Below are 17,036 nucleotides of genomic sequence, written 5' to 3'. Positions count from 1 at the left end.
ATGAGGTAACTGAGGCACAGAGAAGTTGAGTGACTTGCTCAAAGTCACACAGCTGGCAAGCGGCGGAGCCGGGATTTAACCTCCTCCTGCCTCCGTTTGTTCGTCAGTAAAATGGAGATAAGATACCTGCTCTCTCTTGGTCTTAGCTTGTGAAGCCTGTGTGGGGCAGGGACAGGGTCTGACCTGCTCGTCTCGTAGGTACCCCTGCGTTTGGCACATAGTAAGAGTTCAGTAAATACCATAATTGCAGTGGTATTCCAGAGCACCAGCAAACTTATCCAAGATGGCATAAATTCGAATGACTCTTGGATTTATAAATGATACCTCTTTTCCAGGGCTGTATCTGTGTGGCTTTAGGATGCTGCGCATGTATTTGCCTGGCTAGATCTAGAGCCTCAACTAGGTGATTTACAGTGCAGCAAGGAAAAGTGAACAGCTCAAAGAGCTGGAGAGTATAGTTCTTGACTGTGCCCCGGGAAATACCTGCGGTGGTCCGAACCACTAGCCTTACCCTAGAGCCGCCCCCGAGACTACTCGCCCACTATGACAGGCTGAAAGAGGGTGGTCGGTTTCCTGGCCCAGCCTTCAGTGAGAGTAATATCATAGTGGCATTTGGTAAACACACGCTGTGTGCTAATCGCCGGGGTAAATAGGATGCGTCGCAATCAGATCAGATGCAGTCCCTGTCCCACATGGGGCTCACACAGCTGTGTCCAGTCCTGCTGGTTTGGATGGGAATTTTTTTTATATATCTTTTATTTCCTCTACCTTTCAGTGTTTTCATTATTATGGCTCCAGGCGTCTGGTCTCCAAGCTGTTCCTCTCTAGTGCCAAGTGGCTCTTTGCTCACTCTAAGAAGTCTCTCAGCACTAAACTCAGCCGCGAGAGGCTCACTGGGCTTTTCCGGCTATTCCGGTGGACCAGTCAGTCTGGCCTTGCCGGAGGTCAGGGAATGTCAGGAGGTCTTCTCAGAAAGTTAGAAGCACCATAGGACCCCGTAAATTCTCCCTAGAAGTCATACAAAATGAGGAAGTTCAAAGAAGGGGACCTCTATTGCAAATTCTTGGTTGACAAGTGATTAGCTCACTTTTTTGTTTTGAAATAAATTGCCTCCTGCCCTCACTAGATAACTAGCTATAGTGTCTCAGAGCAGCAAAATGGTTCCTTTCTGAGTGTAGAAAGAACAAAACAAAAGCATTGCATGGTTTGCAATGTTTTCTTTCTGAAGAGGACAAGGAGGAGCCTGGATGAGACCGAAAGGAAATGTCAGTCAGGTCCAACTCCTCGTCTAATTGCCCCCGAGAATACATTCTTCCAGGACCAAAAAAACTCAAAAGCCATGGCTTATAGGCTCTCAAACAAACGGGTTTCAGCCTAGCTGTCTGAACACCAACCAAAAAGAACCACAGGAAAACCTCGCATAACTGAAAAAGACTAAAAATGTAGTCAATGGCAATATATTTCTGCCTTGCATGGAGCTCCTTGCCCCTTCATATGTGACAGACCACGGCTCTCCCCACCTTCAAAGTCCTTCTGAAGTCATATCCCTTCCAGGAGTCCTTCCTTGAATAATTTCTAACCTCCCCACTTTATCTCCCCCTACTCTCAGCACTCTCCACTTAAGTACTCACAATCCCCGTAGCTCTCATATGCATATCGTTATACGCTTAATACTTCCTCATATCTGGAATGTACTTCGGTGTCCATCTCCCCCACCAGCTTGGAAGCAGCCTGTGGGCAAGGATCGTGTCTGTTCTTTCTGTTGTACTCTCCCAAGCATCTAATACAGTTCTCTCTCCACAGTAGGCGCTCAGCGATTACTCGTGATTGATCGATATATCATTTCCAGGAAACTCGGCCGTTTATGACCCCAGAAGGTTTGACACGGGGTCTCCTGCTGCGCCAGTATCGGGTGGGTGATGGATGAACTTTAGGCAGTCTCCCACCCGGTAGTGGTGCTGCAAGATTCCCAATCTCAAAGAGGACACAAAACCCTATTTGCCCCTAAATTTGGGCAGGATATAGGGTCATCGCTAGTCTGGAAGCTCCTTGAGGGCAGGGATTGTGGTTTTTAAACTCTGTACTCTCCCAAGTACTTAGTATGGTGGTTGGCAGACAGTATGTGCTCAATGAAAGGCTATTTATTTGATGTCTTCTTCCCCACTGCTTTCAATTACTCTCACGTCTCCTCTATCCTAAAAAAAAAAAAAAACCCTCCCTCGACTCCACGGCTCCCTCCAGGTACCTCTCCATCTCCCTCCTACCATTCCTCTTCATACTATTTGAGTGAGTTGTCTACACCTGCTGTCTCAAGTTCCTCTCCAATTCTCTCCTTGACCCCTTCCATTCTAACTTCCTTCCCCTTCACTCCACAGAACTAATTCTCTCCCTGGCTTTAACTACCATCTCTGTGTGGATGATTCCCAAATTTCCATCTGCCCCTGATCTCTCTCCCTCTCTGTAGTCTCACATTTCCTCCGGCCTTCAAGAAATCTCTACTCGGATATCCCGCAGTCACCTCAAATTTGGCATGTCCAAAACAGATCTATCATCCCACCCAAACCCTGTACTCCCCTTGACTTTCTCATCACTGTAGACAGCACCACCATCTTTCCTGTCTCACAAGACGTTATCCTTGACTCCTCTGTCTCACTCAACACATGCATTCAATCTGTCCCTAAATATTGTCGGTTCAGCCTTCACAACATAGAATCCGCCCTTTCCTCTCCATCCAAACTACTGTCACGTTAATCCAAGCATTTATCCTATCCCATCTTGATACTCTATCAGCCTCCTTGCTGACCTCCCTGCTCCCCACTCCAGTCCATACTTCACTCTGCTGCCCAGATCATTTTTCTACAAAACAATTCAGTCCCTCTTTCCCCACTCTTCAGGAGCCTCCAGTGGTTGCCCAGCCACCTCCACATCAAACAGAAACTCCTTACCATCTGATTTAAAGTTCTCAATCACCTTGCCCCCTCCTACCTTACCTTGCAATCTCCTGCTATAACCCAGCCTGCACACCTCACTCCTCTAATGCCAACCTACTTACTGTACCTCGGTCTTGCCTATCTTGTCGCTGACCTCTTGCTCACGTCCTTCCTCTGGCTTGGAAACCCCTCCCTTTTTATATCCGACAGACATATCCGGCTCCCCATCTTCAGAGCCTTATTGAAGACACATCTCAATAAGCCCTCATTTCCTTTTCTCCCACTCCCTTCTGTGTCACCCTGATCTGCTCCCTTTATTCCCTGCTTCCCCCCAGCCCCACAGCACTTATGTACATATCTGTAATTTGTTTATTCATATTAATGTCTGATGTCCCGTCCCCCCCGCCCCCAGACTGTAAGCTCATTGTGGGCAAGGAATATGTCTGTTATATTGTTGTGTTGTACTCTCCCAAGTGCTGAGTATAGTGCTCTGCACAAAGTAAGCACTCAATAAATATGATTGATAACTGGGCTGTTGGGGATCCAGTTGTCAACCTGCATTCATGATCAGTCAATGGTATTTACTGAGTGCTTACTGTGTGCTTGGGAAAATACAATAAAACAGAGTTGGTAGACATGCTCCCTGCATACAGCAAGCTTACAGTCTATAGGGAGAGATAGACATCAGTATAAATAAATTATGGATTTGTACAAAGTGCTGAGGGTCTGAGGGTGAGGTGAATACCAAGTGCCTACAAGGGTACGCTACCAGAACGATTGCAGATGGAAGTGGGGCATTCTGGCAAAGATGTGTCAATGGCGTCGCTATGGGTCGGAGATGACTCGACAACGTAAGACAAGACAAGGGTATGGATCCATGTGCATAGATGGTGCAGAAGGGAGAAGGGCGATATGGTGATTGAGCGGACATTATGCTTTGACATGTTGTTTCAAAGAATGCAACTAAGGTTATATAGAGTTTTATTATATTCGCAACCCTCCCCTTTCCTTTTTTTTTTTTTTTTTAAAAAAAAATGAGGCTGGTTCTGTTTGGGTCATTGAGAATGGTGGGTTGGGATTTTTTCTTTTAATCAAGGATTGCTTTTCCCCTGGACCAGTATAGCCATCAAATTGTTCTTTGATCTAATTCCATTTTCCATGAGTGTTGACTCATTTATTAAGGCATCAGATTCTAAGAAACTAATTATTCTAATTATTTTCTTCAGAGACCTTGCCAATTTTCATGAGACCAGTTAGTAAAAGAGAGATTCTGAATCTAATGTCCTTAATTCTTGTTCTAGGTCAGTCTTGGTGCCAGGGTTACAGCTACGTGTATTTGGGAGTCCATTATTAAAGGAGTCTATGCTTAGCCATGGGATAGTCTAATTTCTTGTTAGGCTATTAAAGTCAACTATCGTCACTTGAGACTTTTTTTTTTTTTAAACAGGACAGAACTGTTATGTGTAAATAAGACATAAGTGAATAAATCAGTAATAAGCAGACAAATGCCTGAGCCTTGGGAAGGTTCGGGAATGAATCGGAGAATGCCACAGTATAGGCGTTTTATTCCATACTGTATCAATCGAACAATAGGATGTATAGTGCTTTGTATAATAGAGTAAGTAGACATGATTCCTGCCCTCAAGGAGCTTACAACCTAGCCAGGGAGGCAGGAACCGAAGCAAATTGCAGAGAAGGGAAGCAACCAAGTACAGTGCTTGCGATTCATCCTGGAGTGACCCCTGCAATCAATCAATCGTGTATATTGAGTGCATACTGTGTGCACTGCACTCTACTAAGCACTTGGGAGAGTACAGTATAACAGAGTTGGGAAATCTATTTTTTGAAAATCATTTTAACAGATTTTGAGGAATTGGTTTTCATCCATCTGGCAGTTTTAGTTTTCTAAATTTATTGCTCTCTGCATGGGTCTAACTAGATGTTACTTTCCCCAGCTTGTTTTTAACATTCCTTATCCATTTTTATTATTTATTAATTATGGTATTTAAGTGCTTACTGTGTGTCAAACACTGTTCTAAGTTCCCCTTCCACCTTAAAATGCTTCCCCTCTCACAGATACACCCTCACCCACTTGCATTCCCACACATAGAAATACTCACCAGCTTGGTGAACTGGTGAGAAGAGGTAAACAGCTTAAGGCAGATACTCTCTTCTCACCTGCTCTGCTTCTCTATTTCTGTCCCCATTGTCTGTCGTAATGGCCAACCCCCCAGATTACTTTGAGGTATGCCCAGGGATGCTCCAGCCCAATCAGTTGCATTTATTGAACGCCCTTTCAGAGCACTGTATAGAAGGGCTAGGGCGAGTACAAGGAAGAGACATGGAGGAGTTCACAGTTCAATCCATTAGTGGTATTTATTGAATGCCTACTGTATACGCAGAGCACTGTTCCAAAAACTTGGGGGACTACGGTACGGTATTGTTGGTGGACATGTTCTTTCCCCACAAGGAACTTAGTTTAGTGGGTGAGACAGCAATATAAATTACAGATAAGCGAAGCGGCAGAGTGTAAGCATATGCACATAAGTGCCGTGGGCCTGGGGGTGAGCATCAGGATACTTATGGAGTACGGAGTCAAATGTATTCGCGATGCAGAGGGAGGGGAGAATAGGATGGGGAGGTGAGAGGTTAGTGAGGGAAGGCTTCCTGGAGGAGATTATTATTATTAATCGTATTGAGGGCTTACTGTGTGCAAAGCACTGTACTAAGTGCTTGGGAGAGTACAGTATAACATCAAACACATTCCCTGCCCACAGCGAGCTCACAGTCTAGAGCAGGGATAGGAATTTAGTAGAGCTTTAAAGAGGGGGTGAGTGGTTCAAGTGGGTACCGACACACAAAGCCGTTGCAAATGCTGTGGCTGTTGATAGCAAGATGGGTACGTGTGAATGAAGTTGATAATTGACATAGATGCTGTACTCTTTATAAACAGGTGACTGATGGATGTTCATGACCTGGGAAGGTGGAGCTTAATTAGGGAAAACTTCCCTGGAGTGGGTGGGTTTTCAGAGGGACTTTGCAGATAGGGAGAACTTTGGTCTGGCTTATTTGAAGCGGGAATGCTTAATACAGCGCTCTGCACACACAGACGAGGCTCCCTGAAATGCCCCCCATCAAATCCGACAGTTACTCTCCCACCATTAAAGCCGTATCGAAGGCACATCTCCTCCCAGAGGCTTTCTCTGACTAAGCCCCCCTTTCCTCTTCTCCCAACCCCTTCTGCGTTGCCCTGATTTACTCCCTTCATTCATCCCCTCTCCCAACCCCGTAGCATTCCTGTACATATCTGTAATTTATTTATATTAATGTCTGTCTCCCCCTCTAGACTCTAAGCTGGTCGTACCCAGGGAATGTGTCTGTTTCTTGTTGTATTGTACTCTCTCAACCGCTTAGTACAGTGCTCTGCATACAGTAAGTGCTCAGTAAATACGATTGAATGAATGAATGAATGAAAAAAAGAATGGAACTCCTTCCCTCTTCACATCGTCGACTACTGCTCTCCCCATCTTCAAAGCTCTTCTGAAATCCCATCTCCTGGAGACTGTCCCCGATTTCTTTCTAATCTCGCCACTCGATATCCTCCAATTGACATTTCAGCACTTCTGTACTGCCCAAGCACTTAAGTACTCATGCCACCCCGTGACTTGTGTTCATCTCTGCATACTCTATTACTTCATCCTACCTGTAATTGATTTTAGTGTCTGTCTCCCCATTGTAAGCTTCTTGAGTTTAAGGAATCATGTCTTCCTCTAATTCTGCCGTCCTCTCCCAAGCATTTAGTACAGCACTTTGCGCTCCGCTGCCTGCTACGTAATTGATCGATGGACTTTTCTCAACCTTATTCCACTTTGGGCCTCTGAATTCAATTTACAATCATAGGTCCTGAAGCTGTCCTAGCTCCAAGTGGGCAGGGAACGTATCTACCCACTCTGTTACACTGTACTCGCCCAAGCTCTTAGGGTAGCGCTCTGCAACCAGTAAGCACTTAATAAATAGTATGGATTGAACGATTGATTGATTGTCCTCTGGGTCAAAACCTGACATGAGACCAGCAGCATTCGGTATAATCTTCAGTAACGCTCGTCCCAGAGAGTTCCAGAAAGCAGTTGGGTGTTAGCAGGAATTGGGCAGTTTTTTTAAGTCAATCAGTCAACAGTATTTATTTAGGACCCTTCTCTCCATCAGCCCTGGGGTTTGCTCTACCACTGTTGACAGCTTTCCCCATTCGTAGAGGTACCATACTCCATCTCAGAGTTTAGTTTAATGTAGACGCCATTAGGGGTGTGGGCTTCTATATGTGCTCATGACCAACATGCAGCAAACTGAAATGGGTGCCAAGCAATCAGCCTCATTCAGACGGCTTTTTAAAGGAACCTGAATTGACCGAGACCTGAGAATGAAGGGTGCCAATCCTGAATGGTGACCTTTCTTTCCATGGGCGTCCATAGGATTTATATATAAATGACAGCTCCTTCCCGCGGTAATTTAGCTGTTACAATAGGGATGTTTAGGAATACTCCATTTGCTTCTGGCACTGCAATTACTGCCTGATTCATTCACACATTGCCTCTGTGTCATTCTTTTTCCCTCATTAGTGTAGTCACTCATGTACCTTTTCAGAATACCTGAGATTAGAAAGGGAGTTTGAGACGAGAACCTTTCTTCAGTTTACTTCACTACTGGTGATTACGCTAATGAATTGCCCTTCCTTTATGGCCAGGGTTGTTAGTAGTTGAGCAGGCTTTGTCCTCTCTGGGCCATAGGAGAGGTCCACTGTCCTCTTGTAGTGCACTGCCTTGTTTTGGTTCCTGCATTAGACATAATTAGGAGTGTTCTGCTTTTGAAGGGAACTTGACCCACCGTGATCTTATATCTTTACTCATCACACTTGAGGGTGGGAGGGAGAGTAGAAAGAAAAGAGACCTTCTGAATAGCTGGGCTCCCCCCACTCGAACCCTAACCTCTTCCTCCCCGGGGGGAATTTCCTATTTTCCCCATTTCAATAGCAATTGGACACTTCTGAATCTGTAACTAGGCATCCATTTACTCCATTGTTCGTCTTTGTTCCCGGCCGGCTTTTTTCCTTTTCTCGGGACGATTTACTTGCTTAGGCATTGAGGGAACCGTGAGGAGTATGATTTTGCAGTCAGAGCGGAACTTGATTTTGCCTCCATTGTCAACATTTGTGTTTTTCCCCAGAATGCCAGAGGCTTTAACATGAGCATTCCCATGCCGGGGCACCCTGTGAACTTCTCCAACGTAACCATGGAGCAAGCTCGGAAGGATGTGGAGCAACTGGAGAGGCTCATCGAGGGCCATGATGTTATTTTCCTCTTGATGGACACCAGAGAAAGCCGGTGGCTTCCTGCTGTTATTGCGGCAAGCAAAAGGAAGGTATGCTACCCGCTCAGTGGTAACATACCCTGGCTGCATCCCTGGCATCCGGAATAGCCGTTTGAAGAGTCCGTAGATAATGCCAGTGGGGGCTGAAGAGCCGGGATCCCACTGCGCCTCGAGAGGAGTGTTTTGATAGGTTTCAGACTTTATTTAGAGCTGGATAATGAAGCATCGGTGGAGCCCAGTGGCCAGAGCAAAGGGTAGGGGCAGCCTGTGCAGAGGCCTGGAGGGGCCGGGTAGCCTAGTGGAAAGCACGTGGGCCTGGGAGTCAGGGGACTGGTGTTCTCATCCCGGCTCCACCACCTGTTGCCTGCTGTGTGATCTTGGGCAAGTTACTTAACTTCTCTGAACCTCAATTTTCTTATCTGTAAAATGGGGACTCAATGCCCGTTCACACCTCCTACTTGAGCTGTGAGCCCCTTGTGGGGCAGGGGCTCTGTCTGACCTGTTTAACTTGTCTCCACTCAGAGCATAGAGCAGTGCTCGACACATGGTAAGCACTCAACAAATTCAATCGTATTTACTGAGCGCTTACTATGTGCTGAGCACTGTACCAAGCGCTTGGAATGTACAAGTCGGCAACAGATACAGTCCCTCCCCAATAACGGGCTCACAGTCTAAACGGGGGAGACAGACAACAAAACAAAACCGAACAAAGTCAAACAAGTAGTCTGGCGTAGATATCATCAAGATAAATAGAATCATAGCTATATACACATCATTAAAATAGAGTAATATATACAAATATGCACAGTGCTTTGGGGAGGGGAAGGGGGAAGAGCGAAGACCAGAGGGTGGGAGAAGGAATGGGGAGGAGGAGCAGAGGGAAAGGGAGGGCTCAGTCTGGGAAGGCCTCCTGGAGGAGGTGAGCTCTCAGTAGGGCTTTGAAGAGGGGAAGAGAGTTAGTTTGGCAGATGTGAGGAGGGAGGGCATTCCAGGTCAGCGGTAGGACGTGGGCCAGGGGTCGACGGCGGGACAGGCGCGAACGAGGGACCGTGAGGTGGTGAGCGGCAGAAGATCGGAGTGTACGGGGTGGGCTGTAGAAGGAGAGAGGGGAGGTGAGGTAGGAGGGGGCAAGGTGATGGAGAGCTTTGAAACCAAGAGTAAGGAGTTTTTGTTTCATGCAAAACCACAAATACCACAGTTATTTGGGGGCAGGGGTCTGGGCTGATTCAATCACTTAATCCATGGTATTTATCGAGTGCTTACTATATGCAGAGCACCGTACTAAGTGCTTGGGAGAATACAATACATGATACCTGCCCACAAGGAGCTGATTTTAGGCAAATGAGAGAGGTCAGGACAGACTATAGGCAAGAGAAGACTGTGGTCAGTAAGCGGAAGTCGGGGCAGGCAAAACAAGGCAGATACTGGGGCAGGTAGCAGACAACCACTCAGTCCACATCTCTCCACTCCTCAAAAACCTTCCAGTGTGGCCATCCACTTCCCTATCCAACCACAGCCACCTCACCCGCCTTCTCTCCCCCACACACCCCCCTCCCTGCAAATCTGTTCTGTTCCCCCCCAGAGACCCCCTTCAATTTTCTAAAGTCATCATGAATTTGGTCTCCATACACAAACTTACCTCATAAATAGATGTCCTCAAAGCTGCCCTCTCCACTGAACTCAACTCCCTCGTTCCCCTTTCCCTCCGCCGAACTCGTACCACTAATCCACAACCCTAATAATAATTATTATGGTATTTTTTAAGCGCTTACTACATGCCAAGCACTGTTCTAAGCGCTGGGGTAGATGTAAGGTAATCATGTTGGACACCATCCCTATCCCACATGGGGCTCACAGTCTTAATCCCCATTTTACAGATAAAGTAACTGAGGCCCAGAGAAGTTAAGTGATGACTTGCCCAGGGTCCCACAGCAGACATGTGGCAGAACCAGAATTAGAACCCACATCCTCTGAATCCCAGATCTGTGCTCTTTCCGCTAGGTCACGCTGCTTCCCAATTCGCTTCCCCCGCTCTGTGCTAAAGCCACGGAGTGCTGTTGGCAGAAATCCAGACACCTGGCTGACCTCATCTATCTCAAACTCATCCTCATCTGCTTTAATTCTGCCCTCCCCTCTGCCTGACAACAATACTTATCCATCTTCATCTGACTCCTCTACCCATTACCTGCACTAGCTGTTCCAGACATTTAACTCCCTCCTCAAACCCTCCACCATCTCTTTCCCCTAATGACCTGGCCATATATTTTATTGTTAAGATTGAAGCCATCAGGCGTGATCACCCTAAAATCTCCCCTGCTCCTCTTCAGGCCCGCCATCTTTCTGAGCCCTCTTTGATGCCCCCATCTTTCCCAGCAGTATCTCAAGAGAAGATCTCTCGCCTCCTCTCAAAATCTGCCTCCTCCACCTGGGCCTCTGACCCCATCCCTTCATACTTTATCAAAACACATGCCCTCTCCCTTCTTCCCTCCCTGACCGCCTTCTTCAACCATTCACTTTCCAATGGCTTCTTCCCCACTGCTTTCAAACCTGCTTATATATCCCCTATTCTAAACCCTCCTCTGATCCCATGGCTCTCTCCAGATAGCGCCCCAACTCACTCCTCCCATTCCTCTCCAGACTCCTCAAGCGCATTGTCTACCCCCACTGCCTCCACTTCCTCTCCGGTTCCCTCCTTGACCCTCTCCAATCTGGCTTCCGCCCCCTACGCTCCATGGAAACTGCCCTCTCTAAGGTCACTGATGACCTCCTTTTTGCCAAATCCGACAGCCCCTCCTCCACCCTAATCCTTTTTTTTCCTCCATGGTGTGTGTTAAGCACTCATTATGTGCCAGGTACTTTACTAAGGTCTGGGATAGATAGCTAATCACCTACCTGTCCCACATGGGGCTCACAATCTTAATCCCTATTTTACAGATGGGGGAACTGAGGCACAGAGAAACGAAATGAATTGCCCAAAGTCACACAACAGACAAGTGGCAGAGCCAGGATTAGAACCCAGGTCCTTCTGACTCCCCGGCCTGTGCTCTATCCACTAGGCCATGTTGCTCTCCAACCTCTACCTCTCAGCTGCCTTTGACACTGTGGGCCAACCCCTTCTTCCTTCTCCTTAGCTTCACTGATACTATCCTCTTCTGGTTCTCCTCCACTCTGACCACTCTTCTCAGTTTCTTTTGCAGGCTCCCCATGTGCTTCTCACCCTCTAACAGTGGAAGTCCCTCAGGCTCAGTTCTGGCTTCCCTTCTATCCTACCATCTACACCCACTCCCTTTGGAGAACTCATGCACTCCCACAGCTTCAGCTTCATCTGTCATCTCTACATGGATGATCCCCAGACCTACCTCTGCTGCCCTGACCTTTCTCCTCTGCGGTCTCACATTTTCTCTTGCCTTTAGGACACCTCAAAACTTAGCATGTCGAAAACAGAACTCCTCATCTTTCCTCCCAAAACCTGTCTTCCCTCTGACTTTCCCATCCCTGTAGGCAGTACCACTGTCCTCCCTGTCTCCCAAACCCATAACCTTGCATTCACAGTGTCACCAAACTCAGCCCTTTCCTTCAGTCTGCTGCCCGGATCATTTTCATAAAATACGTTCAATCCACATCTCTCACTTTTCAAGAGCCTCCAATCGTTGCCCATCTACTTCTGCTTCAAACAGAATCTCCTTACCTTTGGCTTTAAAGCACAAAACCAGCTCTCCCCCTCCTACCTTAACTCTCTGATTTTCTACTACGACCCAACCCGCACACTTCACTCCCCTAATGCCAATCTACTCACTGTACCTCGATCTCATCTGTCTCATTGCCAACCCCTCGCCCACATCTTACCTTTGGCCTGGAACTCCTTCCCTCTTCATATCTGACAGACAATCCCTCTCCTCACCTTCAAACCCTTATTATAATCACATTTCCTCCAAGAGGCCTTTTTTGATTAAGGCCTCATTTCCCCCACTCCTATGGTGCCCTTGCACTTGAGAGTTACACCCTTTATTCACCCCACCCTCAGCCCCATAGCACTTATATATCTGTACTTTATATTAACGCTATCTCTCCCTCTACACTCTAAGCTCCTTGTGAGCAGAGAATGTGTCTACCAACTCTGTGATTTACTACTACAACCCAATTGGCACACTCTGCTCCTCTAATGCCAACTCCCTGTACCTCAGGCTTGTTTATCTCCCCTCCGACCCCTTGTCCGTGTCCTCCCTGTGATCTGGAACGAACTCCCCCTCCCAGGTACAACAGACCACAACTTTCCCCACCTTCAAAGCCTTATTACAATAACATCTCCTCCAAGAGGTTTTCCCCAATTGAACCGTCAATTCTGCTACTGTCTCTTACTTCTGCATCGCCTATGCATTTGTTCCTTGTAAGCATTTGATATTCACCCCACCCTCAGCGTCACGGCTCTTATGTACATTTCCGTATTTTATTTATATAAATGTCTTTCTCCCCTTATAGACTGTAAGCTCCTTTTGGGCAGGGACTGTATCTCTCAACTCTCTCGTACTTTTCCAAGCCCTTAGTACAATGCTCTGCACACAGTAAATGCTCAATAAATTCCTTCAACCGATCAAGCAAAAACTCATTATCGTCGGCCTGAAGGCACTCAGTCGGCTCTCCCTCTCCTACCTTACCTTGCTAATCTCCTATTACAACCCATCCCACATACTTCAGTTCTGTAATGCCAACCTTCTCACTGTGCCTCGATCTCATTCGTCTCACTGACGTCTCCTTGCTCACGTTCTCCCTCTGGCCTGAAACTCCCTTCCCATTCATATTTGCAGGCCACCACTGTCTCCACCTTCAAAGCCCTACTAAAACCATACCTCCTCCAAAAGACCTTCCCTGACTAACATCTCATTTCCCCACCTATTTGGCTTCCCTTCCATGTCACCTATGCAGCTGGGTATGTACCCCATAAGCACTCTGATATTCTTACTACCCCAGCCCATAGCTCTCAGCTGTGTGACTGTGGGCAAGTCACTTAACTTCTCTGTGCCTCAGTTCCCTCATCTGTAAAATGGGGATTAAGACTGTGAGCCTCATGTGGGACAACCTGATTACCCTGTATCTACCCCAGCTCTTAGAACAGTGCTCTGCACATAGTAAGCGCTTAACAAATACCAACATTATTATATCCTTCCTAATACCCGGCCATTTTCTCTATGAGTAATTGATTTTAATGTCTGCCCCACTAGACTGTAAGATCCTTGAGAGTAGGAATTGTGTCTAAACTCTGTTGTACTGTACTCTTCCAAGCACTGAGCGCAGTGCTCGGCGCTCAGGAACTGCTCAATAAATTCCCATTGATGGATTGAAAATGCAGGCAGCATAGCTGGGTGGAAAGTGTGTGGGGACTAGGAGTTGGGAGACCTGGGTTCTACTCCTAGCTCTGGCTGTGTGTGTGCACACAAGTCACCTAACCCCTCTGTTTGGTCACCTGAAAAATGAGGATGACATTTGTCACCTGCTCACCCTACAGAATGGGACAGGGACCGTGTTCTAGTCTGGTTGTCTCGTTTGGGCCTGGGGAGTCACAGGACCTGGTTTCTAATACTAGCCCTGTTACTTGCCTACTGTGTGACTGTGAGCAAGTCATTTCTCTGTGCCTCAGCTTCCTCGTCTAGATTCAATACCTGTTCTCCCTCCAACTTAGATTGTGAGCCCTGTGCAGCACAGGGACTGTGTGTTTGACCTGATGATCTTGTATCTACTCCAGCACTTAGTACAGTGCTTGGCTCAGATTAAGTGCTGAGCAAATACTATAACCATTATTATCGTTATTTTTACCGCAGTGCTTCCCTCCTAATAAGCTCCTAGCCCCATAACTCAATAACAGGACAGTTATTGAGAAGCTGTCATTTCAGGTAATAGGCAAACAGGAATCAGCCGAAAAGCCAAGTTCAAGAACGAACCTCAGGTAAACAGTTCAGGGAGCAGAATCTGAGAGGTCTTTGAAGGATTCTAATGAAAACTGCTGGCAGGTGATGTGGCCTTCCAAGTGCTGCAAGTTAGCCCCCAGTGAAAACCTTAGATCCAGGCTCTTCCTCCCAAGGGTTTAAAAAATGCTGCTGAACAAGTCACCTTGAAACCCATCAGTGGGATTTATTGAGCACCTACTCTGTAGAGCACTGTACTCAGAACCTGGGAGAGCACAATAGAGCATGATCCCTACTCTCAGGGAGCTTACAGCCTAGGGGGGAGACACTCTACAATAATTTACAGACAGGAGGAAGAAAGAAAGAGGATATATACGTGAATTCCGGGGTATGTGAGCTATGTACCCAAGTGCTATGGGAGATTGTGAGTGTAAAAGCCCTTAGCTAGTGCTGAAGTGGCAGCTGTGAGAGTGGGTTTCAGGCCCTGGAGAGAACAGCAAACAACTGTTACAATTCTAAACATCTTAGGTTTCTAAGCATTTTAACTTTGGCAATCGGGATGAGTGGGAAGGGGCATTTTGAGGGAGGGGTGGAAATGACAAGTAAAGACAAGAGAAGGGACAATTCATAGTATCACTTCCATGATATGAGAAAAGGGGAGGAGAGAATGATCTAGAATGCAGAGGTCCCTCCAACCCTCCTTCATGCCTGGCTTCACCCACATAGTTTTCCCAGCCCGATCCCTGGTCACCCCACCCTCACCATCCTTCCATGGGAAAATGGAATTTCTCAATTTTGCGTGTTAAAGACAATGAACATCAGTGCTGCTCTGAAGAGCGGCAGGCATGATGGGATGATCAAAGTCTTGCTGTAGAATGGTTTATGGAGAGCTTCCCTCAGAGGACTGCGGCGGGCTGTCAAACATATCCTCTTTGAACATTCCAAGATTGGTAAAATAGGTCAGTATGTGACATTGGGCTAATAGCCCAACCCCTCTGGACCTCAAATCCAGCACACTGAGGCTACAGATTTTGAAATGAACCAATCGGTGGCGGTCACAGTACTTGCCAGAGAGTGGGCTGAAGCGGTGCTTCACCAACATCTTGCAAAACATATCACCGTCAGCGGTATCTTCTTTGAATACAGAGGGCAATCGTATATGCTGTGCAGTGCGTCTCATTAATATACAGTCGGTATGACACAGGGGTTATGTTTTTCAAGAACTCTGTGGTGAGGAGTCGCTCATGACTTGACCGACGTGGACGTGCGTACATCCGTTTCTTTCAACAATGGATTGTGTTGTGTCTAAACAGACCCACATTTTAGAAGTAACCTTTCCTCATTCAGTAGCACCCTATCAATCAATTGTATTGATTGAGCATTGACTATGTGCAGAGCACTCTATTAAGCGCTTGGGAGAGTCCCGATCCAAATTATGTAATAACATGTATTATAGCAGGACTGACTGGTATTGAAATCTCTGTTGATTTTCTGTAAAACAGTTTTGAGAATTTCCATTGTAGAACAAATAAATTACTCCTTTTGGAATCAGTTTTTGCCTTCCGTTTTGGTTCCCTTGTATTTACCCTTATTCTGTTGAAATTAATGTAAATGCCACATCCACATTTTTACTTAGAAAGGGAAATAAAGCAATCCAAGAGCTCCTGAAAGAGTAGCCTTTGTTTTAACTAAGATGGGGGCTTTTACATGGCCTAGCCCTTTTGCTCTTTGACCATTTTTTTTAAATGGCATTTGTTAAGCACTCACTATGTACCAGGCACTGTACTAAACACTGGAGTAGATACAAGCTAATCAGGTTGGATACAGTCCGTGTCCCACGTGGTGCTCCCCTTCTTAATCCTCATTTTACAGATGAGGGAACTGTGGCACAGAGAAGTTAAGTGACTTGCCCACGGTCACATAGGCAGGTGATGGAGTCAGGATTAGAACCCAGGTCGTCTGATTCCAAGGCCCATGCTCTTTCCATTAGGCCACACTACTTCTCTTTTAGGCTGTGAGCCCTGTGTGAGACAAGAACTGGTTCCATTCTGATTGTCTTCTATCTACTCCCGTGCTTGGTACATAGAAATCACTTTATAAATACCATTATATAAAAGAAAGATGGTATTGTACCTCATTTTAAAACATCACCATAGGCAGAGATACCGCAGGCTGCATTGGTAGCCTGTTTTCAGTTGGTTGTTTTTTGTTTTTTTAATCACGAATTTCTTACATCCATGCCATGTTTTCCGCCTGCAGTTTTAAACCCATCACCTCTTGTTTGGCCCTCTGTGATTAAGTCAAACAAATGGTCAGCATCTTTCTCAAAATAGCTCTATGTATACTTGGAGAGTTAAGTCGTCTCTTAGATTTCTCCTTCCCAAGCTAAGCAACACCCTTATCCATTACCATTTTTTTCCATTGGATCTATTTTCCATCCCCTTAATCATTTTGCTTTCTCGTCTATTGACCCTCGCCCGCTGCTCCATGTATTTTTTTAAAATGAGATAACCTAAGCTAGACACACAACTGTAACCAATCAAAGGTAGAATGGAAGGATTACTTCCTGGCTGTTGAATGTCATATTCCTTTTAATACATTCTGGAATCATCTTCCTCTTTTATGTGGTTTGGAGGCCTCTTGCTGTCTCTTAACTTTTTCACTGTATTATAACTTTCTAAAATGTCTTTTAACTATTTTGCCACATTGGCATATCCAAGTGAGCCTTGGCCTCAGGGGTTGAACGATTTCTCATGACTCGAAATCTTGCTCTGAAATCTGCTATCCCTAAAAAGCCTTCAGAAGTTTGAAAAACATGTTGGAAGAAAGACCAGTCAAAGTA

At 46.2% G+C, this 17,036-nt stretch overlaps 1 protein-coding gene and 1 non-coding gene across 4 annotated transcripts in view; both read left to right on the top strand.

The window, feature by feature from the left end:
* ATG7 (autophagy related 7) overlaps positions 1–17,036 on the top strand; it is a 269,588-nt gene that overhangs the window by 39,411 nt on the left and 213,141 nt on the right. For 2 of the 3 annotated variants that reach the window (XM_029050794.2, XM_029050793.2), the window contains exon 13: positions 8,151–8,345. The exons of the other annotated variant lie outside the window; for it this stretch is intronic. In XM_029050794.2, coding sequence (XP_028906627.1) covers positions 8,151–8,345 — 195 coding nt within the window. The remainder of the gene's footprint in view (positions 1–8,150; positions 8,346–17,036) is intronic. 3 annotated transcript variants of the gene reach the window in all.
* Positions 1,867–1,986, top strand: MIR1391 (microRNA mir-1391). Its single transcript, NR_034854.1, has one exon. It is a non-coding gene; the product is annotated as a microRNA mir-1391 (primary transcript).

The sequence above is a fragment of the Ornithorhynchus anatinus genome, chromosome X1 (genome assembly GCF_004115215.2).
Source record: "Ornithorhynchus anatinus isolate Pmale09 chromosome X1, mOrnAna1.pri.v4, whole genome shotgun sequence".
Classification (NCBI taxonomy): Eukaryota; Metazoa; Chordata; class Mammalia; order Monotremata; family Ornithorhynchidae; genus Ornithorhynchus; species Ornithorhynchus anatinus.
This window is presented reverse-complemented; position numbering and strand designations above follow the sequence as displayed.